This window comes from Physeter macrocephalus, chromosome 16 (assembly GCF_002837175.3).
Source record: "Physeter macrocephalus isolate SW-GA chromosome 16, ASM283717v5, whole genome shotgun sequence".
NCBI lineage: Eukaryota > Metazoa > Chordata > Mammalia > Artiodactyla > Physeteridae > Physeter > Physeter macrocephalus.
The window spans coordinates 49519673-49538226 of record NC_041229.1 but is presented as its reverse complement, the minus strand read 5'-3'; the positions used below and the strand labels follow the sequence as shown (position 1 = coordinate 49538226).

At 36.8% G+C, this 18554-nt stretch overlaps 1 protein-coding gene across 11 annotated transcripts in view; it reads right to left on the bottom strand.

Annotated features, from left to right (window-relative positions):
- The window catches only part of DLG2 (discs large MAGUK scaffold protein 2), a 2147153-nt gene that overhangs the window by 24992 nt on the left and 2103607 nt on the right, over positions 1-18554 (bottom strand). For 6 of the 11 annotated variants that reach the window (XM_055091363.1, XM_055091358.1, XM_055091360.1 and 3 more), the window contains one exon: positions 663-708. In XM_055091363.1, the coding sequence (XP_054947338.1) occupies positions 663-708 (46 nt within the window). Of the gene's footprint in view, positions 1-662; positions 709-1539; positions 1640-18554 lie in introns of all 11 variants that reach the window. The other 5 variants (XM_028501170.2, XM_024131657.3, XM_055091357.1 and 2 more) reach the window with 1 other exon arrangement.

Below are 18554 nucleotides of genomic sequence, written 5' to 3'. Positions count from 1 at the left end.
AAATCACTGATAGAAAAACATATTAATACATATCTAAAACTTTATCATACAAACATTTCAAGCAGGATCACCGCAAGTCAGAAAAAAAAAATCAGTCAAAGTTAATAGCAAAGAATTATTCATGGAAGATCAAATAGCTTAATATTTACTTTTTGAGAATGCATGTTCCTTTTGACTATAACACAGCTCCTTTACTAATAGCAAAGTACAACCCAATTATGGAATTTGGCAAGGTCATTAAGTATGTCTGGGGGAAAAGCCAGAAGAAAGAATATAAAATACATTTCTGCTTTCTTGTTCTAGAGCATTTAATTCGCCCTTTCTTTCAACATGGCTTCTTGCTCCCTGGGAGGTATCAGGCGGCAGAGCAAGGGATGCCATGGTGGCACCAGGACCATGCTGGTCACAGCACGCAGTCAGAAAGGGAAGGTGTGAACTGCAACGGAAGTTACAGTGCCTAAGACACTTTGCTTTTAAATGCTGACATGCAGAACAAAACGGCTGAAAATTGCTTTGTAGGAGCATTCACAGCTAGGTAACAAAGAAAACTCGTATCTTGTGCATGCTAGTAGTGAAAGGCCCTCGAGAAAAGGAACAAAAGCGAAACTCAAAAGGAAAGAAAAAGAAAAGAAAAGTTACAGTGACCATTCCTGGGAACTTACTCAGAGTCTTTGTTCCATAACCGTCGTCACCTAATCCGGGGATGTCCTGCATGGAAGTCCCCAGAGAGAGCAATGAGAGAGGGAGAACAGCCACGGAAGAGGAAGGAAGAAGTCAGTGGAGTTGAAATGGATACTACCATGACAGACCGTGTTGCCTGAGCAATCTGGATCCCATGCTCTCTTCTTCTGAAACAACTTTCACCCCAAACTCCCTGGACTGAGACTCAAGGATTCGTAAAGCAACTCGAAAGGTTTAAGCAGAAGATTGTTATGAAAAAGGAAGAGGGAGCAGATGTCATTTTTGCCCACTGTCAGTATTGCCACAGCAACGCACCACTGAGAGTGATGATCCCCTCCAAGTTTCATGGCCAATTCTTAGTCTGAGCATCCACCCAATACAAGCTCACTGCTCAGTAAGGAAGGGTTTAATATTTGCTGGGAGGGAAAGAGTGAACAAATGCTAGTAATCAATAAAGGGAATTTAATCACTCCCAGTTAGCTGGCATTCCAAAACAATATACGTGGCAATGGAATCTAATATTTCTGTCCAGAAAAGAATTTGTCTCGAGCCCTTGGAGAGTTGCAGGATAGAAAACACGAACCAGACCCAGTCCTGGTCACAGATAAATGCTGTTTGGAAGCAAAGTTCCTGCTTCCTCAGGTCCCTCTCCAATGCGTTCTGCAAAGAAGAGCTCCATCCAGGGAAGGATCCAGACTGCAGCCAAACACTGGTCACAGTAGTAAGCCCTGACCTGCCTGCCTGCCGTGTTTGTTTGCCTAGGCGTGTGGCGTGGGGGAGCCTACATCATGCGTGTTGCCCGTGAAGGATTTTTTTCTCTTGTGTTGCAGGTGACATTCTCTTCGAGAATCTACTTACGTTCAGGATCACTGGTTTCCTGCTCACTCTGCTCCTTGTTCTTGTAGAATGGGAATTTTCGTGAAAAGATGAAGCTCTTTTTACGCTTGTCATTGAATGACTGTGAAGGAGAAAAGGCATGGGGCAAAAACAGGGGACGTCTAATTGTTGTCACACTCATGCTGACAAAACAACTAGTTTGTAAAAGCAGAGAGAGCTGTAGTGACGCAAGTGGATAGTCTAAAGGGGTGTGGGAGGGTCCCTAAAGGCAGATTTTAGTCTCCAGGAGTGTAAATTCTGAAAAATGACACCTTGGAAAAACTGTCTCCTAATTAAAAGGCAGGTAAATGACGATGGGGGAAATGAATATTAAATTGGAAGTAGAAGACCCTCTGTCCGGCTCTGTAACTTGCTAGTTCATCACCTTAGACAGGTAACTGAATCTCTTTGAACCTCAGTATCTACTTCATCTGCATACTGAGGATCATGACAGCAGCTCTTAGGTTGTGAGACTCATGTAAGGCAGTATAAACATAAAGTGCTATACAAATGTCATCTTTATACTCATCATTATCATCAGGTAGAAAAGACTTTACTAGAGACGCTAGACACATCAGTGTCTAGATGTCTTTTTAAATAACTGGAATTTGAGTTACTTCAGCTTGAATTTAATTAAAACCTCAGAGATGTGTGTGGATTTATGATATATGATGATTTAGTTCCCACACAGATATATGATAATTACAGTATTATATTTTCATTCAAAAGAGATTTTAAAGATAATTGAGCTCCAAGCCCTCACTTGCAGACAGGGGGCCAGAGGCACAGAGAGGCTGAGTCCCTTGCCAATATCACAGAGGTAGCTGGTGACAGTCAAGACACCATCAACCAAAATCTATTAAAATTGCTGCTAAAGAGGTATTAACTTGATATTCACTCAAGCAAGGGAGATATAACGGCCACTTATCTATATTCTGATATGACAAGAAATAATGGAAGAAGCGCTGTCCTTAAAAATGTAAACCACTCCATTAGCTTAAATGAGGTGGAATTTAAAATAACAGACAGACATAACAGAATACCTGTATCAGAACTTATTCATTCAAGTGAATATCAGATGCTTGCCTAAAAGACTTCTTAAGAAAATTTCATTTATTCCCACTGTTGCTGTTATGTAAATGCTATCTGGGGTTCTTCTTTGGGAAACGCGTTCTTAATCATTTTATAGGCTATAAGCCATGCAAGTCTTGGTAATTTCATATTGACTTATCATTTTAAAAACATGTTTTGCCAGCTTATTTGACTGACTTGGCTCTGAGGGTCTCTCTCCAAGAAACAAGATTTGTTACCACACAGGTATTAGTGTGCCAAAGACTGAAGGTAATTTGACAAGGGGTATTCTAAAACGGTTTTAGCAATGACAGCTGATAGGAATAAATGCAGAGCTAGCAAGGTGACTACTTGGAAAAAACAGCACTTGTTTGGATATTTTGGCCCATTGGAGGGAATCAGTTATGTGCTCTTATGAATCTGATGCTTGACAAAATGGTATAAATAACTTATTTTCTTTGTATACTCATGCACTCCTATATCTAATATCCATTTTGGTAGTCATATTCATTTAGGAAATATTAAAGTATTAAAATGTTGGCGCTGTCATTCAGTAATTCATTACTTTTTTAGTTACTAGGAAATTTCACCAAAGTCAGTTGAGCTTAATTTTATGTACCATTAAGAAAACCAATAAATCAAATATTTAATAAATCCTGAAATTAGGGGACACATTTTGTACTTCATATTCAAGAACTAGAAACACATTCTCAGGGGAAAATAGAAGTATCAATTCAGAATTTATTACTCTGCTGACAGCACTTGTGTCCAATATAGTTTTATCATAATTTGTAATTGAGGGATTGGTGTCCGAAGACAAGGCTGCGAACTACCCCCCAAATTTTTCCAGTTAAAAAATGGTAAGTCCTTAAAGGAACATTAAATATTCTTGCATCACTCCAGTTTCATCTCACTTTTACATTTCAAGCATATTTAACTTCAGTAACTGAAAATAAAAGAAAAAAAATATCATGTAAGAATTAATGACACGTGATATTGCAAGTTATGTTAGACATTTAACTTCAACGTTACGGATGGCTTGTCATGCAAAAAAAACCCACATATTTTCATGCAAATACAAAACAATGCCAGGAGGAATAAAGCCTGGGGTTAAAACGTAGACATGAATGCATAATGTGGAGGCCTTTGAGAGCCATATGGGGCCGCATGCAAACCACATCGTTTAAATTGTCTCTTGGGGTCAAAGGAAAATGAAAATGTGTTGTTTGTGATTCATTCTTTTATCTTTTCAAAGCAAGGACTGTAATGTGTTAACATTTCCCGAGTATGAAAATGTTGTGTATCATGAGTCATCTGATTGGGACATCATAATATTTAGCACCACACTTTTTAAAAGAACAGAAAATGCATAATAATTCCTCAAAAATAAAATTATTTAACATATCAGTCTATTACCGAAAGCCACTTTGTACTGGAGTTAAAGAAAAGGTAATGGAATCATTCATTGGTGGTCACATTGCCTTAAATTTATGGACACAAAACCAAATCACAACTTCCCTTCACACGCACAGATTTAAAAGTCACACATTTAAGGTCTTAGTTAAACATTTCAACTACAAGAGGTTATATGTGGTTTATGGTGCTCTAATCTATTCTTTATTTTGTTAGACATGTATAATACCATTATATAAGCTTTTGTTTTCATTGCTGTTAATTTTTTCTTTCAATTTAGAAAAGAAAAATCTGTTACACGAGTGTTATGTGAGAATAATAAATCAGCACTTTTACTATTCACGGAACACATCGTTCTAAAGCAAATGAAGGCTAACCTACAGCTCTATTAATCATACTTGATCAGTGCTATTTTCCTCTACATTACAGTATCTTAAATTCCAATCCATTGTCTTCATGGCAGAAAACTTCTTGAGCAGAGATTTTGAAAATACCAATCACACGTGGCAAGTGGAAAGTTGGCATATCTAAGAATTCCATTGTGGAATTTGACCTGGGTTATTGAGTTCTCATGAACAAAAATGGTAAAAAGACAACAAGTAACATTTGCTGAGCACTTATTATGTGCCAGGCTTGGTTCTAAAGGCTCTGCATATGCGAATCTCCACACTAACTTCATGAGGTTGGTACCATCATTATTCTCATATTACAGATGAGGAAACTAAAGTTTACAAATCTTCTGTTACTTGCCCAGAGTCAGACAGCTGGTGAGCAGTGAAGTTAGAATCTGAATTTGCAAATATTCCTGGTTGCAAATATTGCTGTTCTTAGAGCAAGAAAAGTTTCCATAACTCAAGCCTGTTTCAAGTTTATGTTTAAAATCATTAGCATCTGACTTTAAGTGACACTGTAATCTGTCTTCTTTCCCACAGCTTCACTGCTTGGCAATTATTTATTTAAGCCATCAGATGCTATTGGCTTCAACAATATTTTTGTGGGATATCCTGTTACAATTTTTTGAGACCCTTTCATATTTTTGAGGGTTCTATTCTATTGTACTTGTTTTTAAATAATGTACAAAAATAAAGTAAAAAAATTTCAGTGGGACAGGTTATGAATGGCTTTTAAAAGGTAAGTGCCCATGAGGGGCAAATCTATAGACAAAGTAGATTAGTGGTTGGTTGGGGCTGAGTGAGGGTAGGCGGGTACAGAGAATGGGAAGTGACAGCTAATGGGTATAGTGTTAGTTTTAGGAGAGACGAAAATGTTCTAAAATTAGATTGTGGTGATGGTTGCATAACCCTATGAATATACTAAACAACACTGAATTGGACACTTTAAGTCTGTGAATTGTATACTATGTGAATTATATCTCAATAAGGTCTTAAAAAACAAAAAGAACCCTCTCCCTAACCTCCACACTATGGGATGAAAGCAAACAATCACAGCATGTTTTAAATTTTACTTGGTGTAAATATTTTTTATCTTTAATTGAATGAGAGGAAACCTCCCTCCACAACCCTTGCAATCAATCAGTTACACATGCCTTGTTTATCTGATTCTGTTGTGTCTCTGTTAAATGAATACCTTTCATGTTGTGACAGACATTAGAACACTCATTCCAGGAGTCAGCGTATTATTACTGTCACTCAGAAGTTGCCAAGTTGTTAGGTCAAATGGCACGAAATTGTGCAGCCTGTCCCCAGAATGTAATGGCATTGGTGAACTGGTTTAAGGTAAAATACACGCTTCATGAAGAAAAGAAACAAAACAAAAAACTCAAATTGCTTCTTCCCCCACTCAAACCCCATGTTTTTAAAGACACCTGAGTGAATCTTGATGTGTTTTTATCCTTTTCGTTCAGAAAACTTTAAAACGAGGGGCATTTTAAAGTTTTTCTTCTTCGTGTTCTAATTTTTCAAGCTTCAAATGTTTCATAGTTCTAAAAAGTCACATTCAAGATATGAATGTTCTCTGGCCAGAATTTGATTTAAATGTATAGTGAGCTCATATATACCTTTTTCTGTGACCTCTTTTATCTCTTATAAATATTTCCTTCCTCTTCATTCTTGTCTCTCCTCCTCTAAAATAATTGTGTTCCCTTTGGAAGGTTGTTACTATAAGTTTGGGCCACCACTTTGTGTTATACACATCATGTTTTCATACAGAAAAAAAGAGAAGTTTAAAACAAGAGAGGTCCAAAAACAAGTAACAATGAAACAAAGAAGTTGTTAAAGGAAAGACAAGAGTTGGCCTGAGATATGTCTGTTTTAGAAACGTGTCTGAATGGATGTGTGTCTGTAACAGTGTCCCTATAAATGTGTCTGTAACAGTGTCCCAGGGTTCTGTTTGCAAGGCTAATGAATTAATGCATCGAGGCATTGAGCATCAATGGCTGGTAACATCACACACACAAAAAGACAATCAGATGAATGTGCTTCCTGATGGGAAAACAAAATATTACCACAAAGTAGTCTGTAAACCTCTACTCTCAAAAGAAAAGGAAAGAAAACCCTCCTTTGCCAATGAGTCTGAATCTAACCAAACCTCTAGATCCAACTACCAGTTTACAGAAATAAAGAGGACAGAGAAACTTGCTAAATTATACTAAAAAGAAAATCTGGAGCAAACTCTATAAGACAAATGGCCTGGTTTCTTAAATATAAAAATGGAAACAAAACAAACAAAAAAATGGGGGAAAACATATAAATCAGAAGAGAACTAAGAGGGATCAACCAATTGCAATAGATTGCACTTCTGGTTCAAGCAAAGAAATTGTATAATAAAGAAACAAAAAAGCATTTATGATATATATGAGTCAATTTAAGACCTGAAATAGATGGAATATTAATCCAATAATTATTAATTTTTAAGTGTGATAAATGGCATTGTGGTCATGCCATATTTAAGTAGTTACAGTTGAAATGATTTAACACATTGAATTTGCTTCAAAAAAATATGGGAGAAACATAGTACTCTGACTACTTACCCTCAGAATATATTCTAAAGATAGAATTGTAAAGAAATTTTGAACTTCACTTAGGAGGCTTATTGTCAGTTGAATTCTGAAACTATTTGGTGTGTGAGTAATGAGCAAGTGAGTAAAACACACTGATGTTGTGAAACAAAGGTTATCCTTGTGAAAGAAGGGTAAGGTACAATCATGGAATGAGGTAAGGAGAGGAAAAATCTTATGATGGTAAATAGTAATTAGAAGCATTTGATATAAATTTATGATTTTTCTAAACAAATTTATTTTTCTTTCTCTGCCCATTAAAGGAGGCTAGATGTAATGATATCCCAGAAGCAAAAAGCACACCTGGTGCTCAGATTTTGTTTTCTAAATGCCATTTCCTATAAAAAAGAGCTAGGTTTTTTTTTGTTTTGTTTTTGTTTTTTTGAGAAATGGCTGATTCCATGAGCAGGTAAAGTAAAAGGTAAGTCTGAAACATTTTGTTGGACTGGAAAGTAAAAAGTACTAAACATAAACACAAAAATAACACAAAATTTAGAAAACCTAGAACTAATGATGGCATGTCAAAAGGACACCAAAGTCAGTTTAAAAGGGAGCACACCAGCCAAATCTAGACAAGTTCAATACTAAAGTGAATAATGACAGAAATAGAGTATAACACATTGAATTAAAAAAGAAAATCATAAGTCCATAAAGATTACCCAAAATACCTAAATAAAATAATTAATAATGGGGAAAAAGAGAAAGTTCTCTTATGTAGAATGCTAATAACTATAGAAGAAATAATAAAGTTAGGAAATCACCATTTTTTGGCTACCATAATAATAATTAATTCAGGCAAGAATCATCAGTGGTTACTAAAACTATTGATTAAAAATTTGTTGGGGAACAGGATACATTATCTTCTTTTTTATTCATTTCTAATTTTATTGATTTGAGTCCTCTCCCTCTTTTTCTTGATGGGTCTGGCTAAAGGTTTATCAATTTCGTTTATCTTCTCAAAGAACAAGCTTTTAGTTTTATTGATCTTTGCTTTTGTTTTCTTTGTTTCTATTTCATTTATTTCTGCTCTGATCTTTATGATTTCGTTCCTTCTACTAACTTTGGGTTTTGTTTGTTTTTCTTTCTCTAGTTCCTTTAGGTGTAAGGTTAGATAGTTCATTTGAGATTTCTCTTGTTTCTTGAGGTAGGATTGTATTGCTATAAACTTTCCTCTTAGAACTGCTTTGCTGCATCCCATAGGTTTTGGGTCGTCGTGTTTTTGTTGTCATTTGTCTCTATGTATTTTTTGATTGCCTCTGATTTCTTCAGTGATGTCCTGGTTATTTAGTAAGTATTGTTTAGCCTGCATGTGTTTGTGTTTTTTACGTTTTTTTCCCTGTAATTTATTTCTAATCTCATAGCGTTGTGGTCAGAAAAGATGCTTGATATGATTTCAACTTTCTTAATTTTACCAAGGCTTGATTTGTGACCCAAGATATGATCTATCCTGGAGAATGTTCCGTGTGCATTTGAGAAGAAATCTGTAATCTGTTGTTTTTGGATGGAATGTCCTATAAATATCAATTAAATCAATCTGGTCTATTGTGTCATCTAAAGCTTGTGTTTCCTTATTAATTTTCTGTCAGGTTGATCTGTCCACTGGTGTAAGTGAGGTGTTAAAGTCCCCCACTATTATTCTGTTACTGTCGATTTCTTCTTTTATAGCTGTTAGCATTTACCTTATGTACTGAGGTGCTCCTATGTGGGGTGCATATGTATTTGTAATTGTTATATCTTCTTCTTGGATTGAACCCTTGATCAAGGGTAGTGTCCTTCTTTGTCACTTGTAACATTCTTTAAAGTCTATTTTGTCTGATATGAGTATTGCTACTCCAGCGTTCTTTTGATTTCCATTTGCATGGAAAATCTTTTTCCATCCCCTCACTTTTAGTCTGTATGTGTCCCTAGGTCTGAAGTGGGTACCTTGTAGACAGCATATATATGGGTCTTGTTTTTGTATCCATTCAACGAGCCTGTGACTTTTGGTTGGAGCATTAAATCCATTCACATTTAAGGTAATTATCGATATGTATGTTCATATTAGCATTTTCTTAATTGTTTTGGGTTTGTTTTTACAGGTCCTTTTCTTCTCTTGTGTTTCCCACTTGGAGAAGTTCCTTTAGCATTTGTTGTAGAGCTGGTTTGGTGGTGCTGAATTCTCTTAGCTTTTGCTTGTCTGTAAAGCTTTTTATTTCTCTGTTGAATCTGAATGAGATCCTTGCTGGGTAGAGTAATCTTGGTTGTAGGTTCTTCCCTTTCATCACTTTAAATATATCATGCCACCCCCTTCTGGTTTGTAGAGTTTCTTCTGAGAAATCAGCTGTTAACCTTATGGGAGTTCCCTTGTATGTTATCTGTCGTTTTTCCCTTGCTGCTTTTAATAATTTTTCTTTGTCTTTAATTTTTGTCAATTTGACTACTATGTGTCTCGGCGTGTTTCTCCTTGGGTTTATCCTGCCTGGGGCTTTCTGCGCTTCCTGGACTTGGCTGGCTATTTCCATTCCCATGTTAGGGAAGTTTTCGACTATAATCTCTTCAAATATGTTCTCGGGTCCTTTCTCTCTCTCTTCTCCTTCTGGGACCCCTATAATGTGAATGTGGGTGTCTTTAATGTTGTCCCAGAGATCCCTTAGGCTGTCTTCATTTCTTTTCATTCTTTTTTCTTTGCTCTATTCCGTGGCAGTGAACTCCACCATTCTGTCTTCCGGGTCACTTATCCGTTCTTCTGCCTCATTCTTCTATTGATTCCTTCTGGTGTAGTTTGCATTTCAGCTATTGTATTGTTCATCTCTGTTTGTTTGTTCTTTAATTTTTCTAGGTCTTTGTTAAACATTTCTTGCATCTTCTCGATCTTTGCCTCCATTCTTTTTCCGAGGTCCTGGATCATCTTCACTATCATTATTCTGAATTCTTTTTCTGGAAGGTTGCCTATCTCCACTTCATTTAGTTGTTTTTCTGGGGTTTTATCTTGTTCCTTCATCTGGTACATAGCCCTCTGCCTTTTCATCTTGTCTATCTTTCTGTGAATGTGGTTTTCACTCCACAGGCTGCAGGACTGCAGTTCTTGTTTCTGCTGTATGCCCTCTCGGGATACTTATCTTCTAACAGATTAATCATTAAAAAGGTGGGGAGGGGCTTCCCTGATGGTGCAGTGGTTAAGAATCCGCCTGCCAATGCAGGGGACACGGGTTCGAGCCCTGGTCCAGGAAGATCCCACATGTCACAGAGCAACGAAGCCCATGCACCACAACTACCAAGCCTGCGTGCCACAACTACCGAAGCTTGTGCACCTAGAGCCTGTGCTCCGCAACAAGAGAAGCCACTGCAATGAGAAGACTGTGCCCCTGCAATGAGGAGTAGCCCCCGCCCGCTGCAGCTGGAGAAAGCTCGCGTGCAGCAACGAAGACCCAACACAGCCAAAAAAAAAAAAAAAAAATGTGGGTGGGTAAAAGTGCCTTTATGGTGGAGTAATCTGGCAGATACCACCTTAACCAAGTGATCAAACTTAGCCTCACAGTATAGTGGGATAACCTGACACCATGTGCCTCCTGATGCAAAGCACTGAGAAGTATACAGTATCACTGATATAATATTCTTGCCAAAAATGCATTAGATGAAGCTAATCATGAAGAGATAATCAGCAAATTAAAATTAAAAAACAGCCTCTTAATCCTCTTACGTCACTGTCATAAAAAACAGAAAAGGCTAAAGAACCATTCTAGATTAAAGGAGATTAAGGAAATAGGACAAATGAATTGCAATGTGCGATCCTGGATTGAATTCTGGATTAGAAAAACAACAACAGGCCATAATTTCTACAATGTCCTCTCGAAATAGTTCAGGGGAGATTATCTATCTATCTATCTATCTATAAATATCTCATATTTGAGAATATACAAAACAAGATTGACCATGAGTTGGTAACTGTTGAAGCTAATAGGTACAAGAGGTACATAATTCTATTCTTTCTACATTTTTGTAAGCTTGAAAATTTTCATAATAATGAACTTCATCTCTTAACTTATACCATACACCAAAATTTTCTAGAGATAGATTGCAGACCTAATTCTAAAAGCTTGAAGTATATAATTTCTAGAAGAAAACAGAATATACTTGTAATCTGAGGAAGGGAAAGATTTTGTGGATAAAACATAAAAGCACTAATGGTAAATTTAAAAAAATGGTAAACTGGATTTCATCATTAAAAACTTTTGCTTTTCAAAAGAGGTCATTAAGAAAATAAAAAACCAAGCCACAAACTGGGAAACAATGCTTAAAATACATATATCTGACAAAGGATTTTTATTCAGAATATTTTAAAACTCCTACAATTGAACAATAAAAAGCAAAAACATACAATAAAAAATGGGCAAAAGACTCAACTGGATATTTAACATAAGATATGGAAATGGTCAGTAAGCATGTGAAAAACATCATTAATCATCAGAGAAATTAAAGCCAAAGCAAGATACCACTCCGTACCCACTAGAGTGGTTGAAAGTAAAAAGACGGACAATATTAGGTGTTGGTAAGGATGTGAAGCAATTGGAACTCTCATATAAATTGTCAATGGGAATGCAAAATGGTATAGCCACTTTGAAAACACTCTGACAGTTTCTTGTAAAGTTTATCATACAGCTAACCTATGATTCAGCAATTCACCCTTAGATGTTTACTCAAGAGAAAAACATGTCCACAAAAAGGCGTGTATAAGAATGTTCATAATTCCCCAAATGGGAATTCTAATGTCTATCAACAGGTAAATTGATAAACTGTGATATATTGATACACACAATATATTGCTATTGCTACTCAGCAATAAAAAGGATAGAACTACCAATATAAGCAACAACATGGATGAATCTCAAAAGCATTATGCTGAGTCACAGAAGGCAGACACAAAAGGGTATTTACGTATGATTCCAATTATAAGAAGTTCTAGAACAGGCAAAACTAAGATATGGTGGTAGAAATCAAATTTGTGGTTGAAAAGTGAGAAACTGTGTCTTTATCATGGCTAGAACCACGACACTTCCCCAAAATATATTTCTAGCCTAGGCTACTCTCCTAAATATATATAGGTATATCTTCTTTTTTTTAAAGTGAAGTATAGTTGATTTATAGGTATATCTTCTATATCTTGACTTGGGTGCTGGTTATAGAAACCCTTCCCCCTTTGTCCATCTCATGAACACTGACTCATTTTTAAGGTTATATGCTCAGATGTTCTACCCAAGGCTGTCACAGTGAATCTACTCATTTTTACATAGCTCTCTCCTACTACATTATGATCTCAGAGCAGGCACCACATCCCTTTCATTTCTGTATCTAGGATCTAGAGCAGGTAGGTACTCAAATAATTGTCAAATGACTGCATGAACTGAAGTGCTAAGGGATGATTCCCACTGGGAATATGGGGAGAAACTTTTGGCAAAAAAGAAGAAGAAAAAGAAGGAAGAGAAGGAATATAACAAACATCTGGAGAAAAGGGGGAGAAGTAATGGAAGAAAAAGAACCATGGCCAAATGAATGTTTGTTTTTTTTAATTGCATTTCTTGGCAGTTATCTCTCAGAATTTATTTTTCTCATAATGCTATGCTCAATGATCTGATCTAGTTGCTGTTTATTATTAGTAATAAAAATGTGCTGGCTCAGCTATTTGCTTGTTTAATCTCTGAGCCTCAGTTCTGAATATTTAAATGTGATAATGTATAAAAAGCTATTATCATAGTGCCTGACATTTATTAAAGCTCAATAAATAGGAGCCAATTATTTTAATGGTGACATATCATTAGAGAGTATTTGGAAGCATCAGCTTTAATGAATGCTTAATAAATGGAATGAAATTAGAAATCTATAACGAAAAAAAAATTTAGAAAATCCCCAAATATGTGGACATTAAAAAAAACGAAAACACTATCCTAACTAACCAATGGGTCAAAGAAGAAATTATAAGGAAACTAGAAAAGACTTTGATATGAATGAGAATAAAGACACAGATACCAAAACTTATGGCAGCTAAAGCAATATTTAGAGGAAAACTTATAGCTATAATATTAAATATTATAGCTATAATATTAAAAAAGATCTCAAATCAAAAGTCTAACCTCCCACCTTAAGGCACTGGAAAAAAGACCAAGCTAAGCCTAAAGCAAGCAGAAAAAGGCAAATAATAAAGATTAGAGCAGAAATTAATGAACTATAGAGAAGAGAAAAACAACAGAGAGAAATCAACAAAATCAAAAGTTAGTTCTTTGAAAAGATGAACAAATTGATAACTGTTAAACTGGCTAAGAAAAAAAGAGAGAAGACTCATTACTAAAATAAGGAATAAAAGAGGAGATATCATTACTGACCCTACAGAAATAAAAAGAATTATAAAGATAATACTATGATCAGTTGTATACCAGTAAATTAGACAATTTAGATGGACAAATGAAATGAACAAATTCCTAGAAAGACACAAATTACCAAAACTGACTCAAGAAGAAAAATAACTCTGAAAAGATTTATAACAAATAAAGAGATTAAATTAGTAATTTGAAAAACTAGCCACAAAGAAAAGCCCAGGCCTAGCTGGCTTCACTGGTGAGTTCTACTAAACATGTAAAAAAGAATAAATATCAATTCTTCTCAAACTTCCAAAGGACAGAACTCATTCTATACAGCACCATTACCAGACACCAAAATTAGAAAATATATCACAATAAATAAAAACTACAAACCAATACATCTTATAAGCATAATAACAACTTAATATTTCATCAGATGGATTTACCACAATTGGCTTAAACATTCCTATATTATTGGATACTTCTGTAGTTTACCATTTTTAAGTACTCTATGTTGCAACGAATATAACATTTTTTGTATTTCAAATTATTTCCTTGGGATAGATTTCTAGAAGTTGAATTATTGAGTTAAAAACTATGGATAGCTAAAAAAATTTGACACGTGCCAAACTACTTTCAAAATTATCTGTACTAACTGACATCTCCTCTGGCAACCATTTATTCTTAATTTATAATTGGTCCCAATGATGTGTCCTGTCTGCTTTTTTTTCTCCCCTTCTAACACCCCCTACACAATCCTAATTACCCCACTGCAGTGTAAGGCTTCTATGAGAAAGGTACATTTTAAGTCTGTTAGCCCAGGGAAAGATTTATTTAATCAGGTTGAAAGAGAACACTGATACATCCCACAACTGGGAAATTAAGCTCTGTTTTTTTAATTATCAAATTCTCTGCTTGAAGAGTAACTTTTCTAAGAGAAATTATTTGTCACAGAAGTGTAAACTTTACATTAAAATCTGAAGCTACCAGACAATAAAAATTACTATGAAAATTATATATTTACAATTCAGGGCATCATACCCAGAGACATACTGAAATAACTGGTCAAACTATTATTCTTGAGTAGTTCATGAGTATTGTACCAGTACTACTACAATCAAACGAAAAGTAAGACTTTGATCTATTACTGTAGACGGTATTCTCTAAATGACCTGAAGACTCTTTCAAACTTGCTCCTGATTTTTTTTTTTTTTTTTTTTTTTTGCGAGGTTGGGGTAAGGAGGTTATCATTCTGGGTATAGAGCTCTGGTGCTAGGTTTAGTATAAATCTATTTGTTAAGATTCAAAGTATTCCAGCATGGATGTGGACATGACCTCAAATTGGGAGAATCAAAGTATCAGAGAATCAAACATCAGAGACAGTGCTGTTGTACAGAGTTGTCTACAACGGAGCTTCTTCCACAGTCCATCCCATCTTGCAAACTTGAAACTTTGTGTGGTCACCGGGCCATAGCTACAGTTGTTGGAAAAAGTAAAAATGGCTTTCTTCAAGTTCATTGTAGCTGATGGAACCTTCATGCTGCTGTTAGTTAGGGGGTCACTCATTCATTAGTTATTCACTTTATTTATTAATACATTTCTGATTTTCACTATTCACTTTATTCATTAATAAATTTATTTACTGAATGGCTACTATGTCCTTTTATGTGCCAAGCCCTCTGCTGAGCCCTTAGCAATTTGGTCTTCACTTAAATAGATATTGATATTTGTGACTAGTGCAAAGGATGATAACATTCAGTAATGCATTCTGACAATGTGGCATTTTCTTTGTCAATTCATGCATCATTTTGTGTAGTAGACTCCATATGAAATTGCTATGCTATGTGATTCCGATTAGTTGTTTCAGAATTCTAGAATTGTCCAGCATTTTGGCATTAAGCCACACAATACTAATGGCCTATGCAACAACCCACAGGATCTGAAACCAAAGCAAAACTAAGCAAAAAACCCCAAAACTTGCATTTCCAACTTTCCTCATTTTCAAGATGTTCTCATCAATGGGACACATTGGAATGATTTTTAAATCTCATGTGTTAGACAGAAAAATGGGGATCAGAATAGTTGAATGGATCAGCTGTTGGTCACACTGTTAATTTCTTGATTTCTACGTTAATGGTTTTTTGCCCTTTTTTTCCTCCCTCCTTTCCTCCCTCCTTCCCTTCCTTTCCTTTGATTGCTATTTGCTACAACTCAAAGGCTCTAGTCAAAGCCTAGAGGGTTAAGCCTACAAGATGTGGCTGTCAGGACATAACTGACCACAAGCAAATGCCCGCTGGAAAAGCTCTAGGAGTCACAGATGGGGGCCCAATCAGCTGACTGGTGTTGGACGGGAAGAATGCCCTTCAGGAGCCAGAGAAGCCAACAAGCGTCCATGCGGAGTTGAGAATCAGACTGAGAAGCAGGAGGAGACCTGGGTTTCCACTGTGACTTGAATAAGTCACCTCATATCTCTGGGCCTGTTTCTCCATCTGAAGAACAAGGTGCTCGGACCAGCTGATTGCTGAGGTTTCTTTCATCTCGATCACTCACAGAATCTGAAACCTCATTCAAGGTCAAGTTAAAGAAATTCCGTTTTTCTTCTTTCTGTTTCAGCATTCTCTAAATACACTGATAATTGAGAGGGTTCTATTCCTATGATTTTTTTGTTCTCCCAAATCTGGAGCTTTACGAAATAGCTGATAACGTCCTAACCTGAATGAAATCCCATTTAATTATATTCAATGAACCTGACCTGAGCACCCACAAGGTTGTCAGGCTTAGTCTCTATTATACTCCTCGCCCTCCTCGTCCATCACACAGATTCATCCAGTTTGCAATCTGAGGTCTCTAACTGCCTTATTGAAGTTAGTTTTATGTTTCATCTTCAGTCTAACTCTGTAAGGATGAGGATCTTGTCTTAAAGTTTTCTTTTACACTTCCCCCAGTGCCCCAGAACAACATGTAGAGCAAAATCGGTAACAGGGACTTGCTAATCATAATAGCATTTTCCTCCCTAATATTTGTTAAATGCTTACCCACAGGAGAAGTACTTTTCTAAGTGATTTACATGCGTTAACTATTCTAAGTGCTTTCACTAATTATCAACTATTTTGTGTCCACATTTTACATACAAGGAAACCGAGGTACAGAGCAGTTGGTCACTTGCTCAGGGTTTACACAACTGTGAGTCATCAGCCAGGTTTCATACCGAAGCAGATGGTTCCAGAGTTGAGCCCTTAACCACTATGCAATAGTGCCTTTCTGTGATTGCTTGCCAAGATTCCAAGTATGCACTCCACCCTGCTTTTAGCATACAGGCACTTTAGCCATTGCTGAGAACTTCTCCAGGCAAATTACTTTCTGTGGAATTTTATACTTTATCTCTGAAACATAATCTCTGGTACTTTATTCTTTTCAAATGGTTTATGCAATGAGATTTCTGTGATGGGTCCCCTAGGGTCAATGATAACACTGAATGTTTTCTACTATTATGAACTAATATGCTCATTTGCAGGGAGGACGCCACTCCTCAATTTCATTTCTTCATTCCTACGAATGCCAGTTCTGAAACTTTCCCAAGGGCTCCTCTTCTTTTTGGTAATCCCTCAGGCCAGTCCTCACTGGCTGATTCTACACACCTACCCTGAAGGTGATGTAACACCATGAGGCCAGCAGGGAAGCTGTAAGCTGATTTACCGTTACCTGTGTGAGGAGAAGACCCTCACTCAAATCAATATATTGATTTACACTAATAGAAAGTAATAGAACACTGTCTTTCCTCCTGTTTCCACTGCTGTCTGTCCAAGCACTTCTGAAGTTATTCATCTCTCATGAACCTTTCCTGAGAGAAGGCTTTCCTAACTACTCTAGGTTCCTTTATCTTAGGCAGTTACATCCACTTATTCATGCACCAAATATATGCTGAGCACATGTATAAGCCAGGTGCTGAGTTAGGAACTGGAGCTGCAATAAACTCTCAAGGACCTCACAATACAGTGACAGAGAGAGATTCCCAAGTTACTGATACAGTGTGACAGTGTGTGCACGGTACTGAAGAGGCATCAGGAAGGCAGAGTAAGTTCTGCTGTGGAGGGGAGCAAGAGGTGAACTGTGAACTAGATATTGAAGAATGATCATCATTCACCACGTGGAACAGAGCAGGTAGGGAGGTTATTCCACCAGCAAAAGGAGTTAGGCAGAGTCCTTGACTGTTCTCCGCTCACTCAAAGTGCGTCTTTTCTCCAAATAAACTCATCGATAACAATAATAGCAACGAAGATTTATTGAGCTCCTTCTCTGTGCCCTTGTCAGTATAACCTTGTCAAACATTTTGTACTAATTACCTCATGGAATCCTCCCCACAATTCCATCACACACTCGCGCACACACACACACACACACACACACACACACACACCCCTCAGTCTATACTATTACACATACACAAATGAGAGAACTGAGGCTTAGAGAGGTAACATCATTTGCCCAGCTGGTAAGTGGCAGAACTGGATTCAAACTCAGCTCTCGGACTCCAGAGCCAAAATTTCACTACTAGTTTGTTTCCTGTTTGCACTTTTCTAGGGCTGAGTACAGAGTAGTTGCCCAAGCAGTGTTGGTTGAGGGAACAGTTGGTTGACAGCTAGTTGTCCATGGCAGGGGGATCCGTACTATTTCCTACTGAAGGCAGGAAGGGAGGGACCAATTACTTCATTTCACAGTCTGGTTTGTTTCACAATCTTGTTTGTTGTTTGGAGGCCTGTGATGCTACAGGGCGAGGCCAGCATCACTAGAGACTCCCAGGTATTTGTTCAGTGAGGAGTGTGCAAGGGGAAGAGATAAGAGCCCAGCCCTAAAGACAACCCTCAGAATGGGAGAAAATATTTGCAAACGAAGCAACTGACAAAGGATTAATCTCCAAAATATACAAGCAGCTCAATATCAAAAAACAAACAACCCAATCCAAAAATGGGCAGAAGACCTAAATAGACATTTCTCCAAAGAAGATATACAGATTGCCAACAAACACATGAAAGAACGCTCAACAGCATTAATCATTAGAGAAATGCAAATCAAAACTACAATGAGGTATCACCTCACACCAGTCAGAATGGCCATGATCAAAAAATCTACAAACAATAAATGCTGGAGAGGGTGTGGAGGAAAGG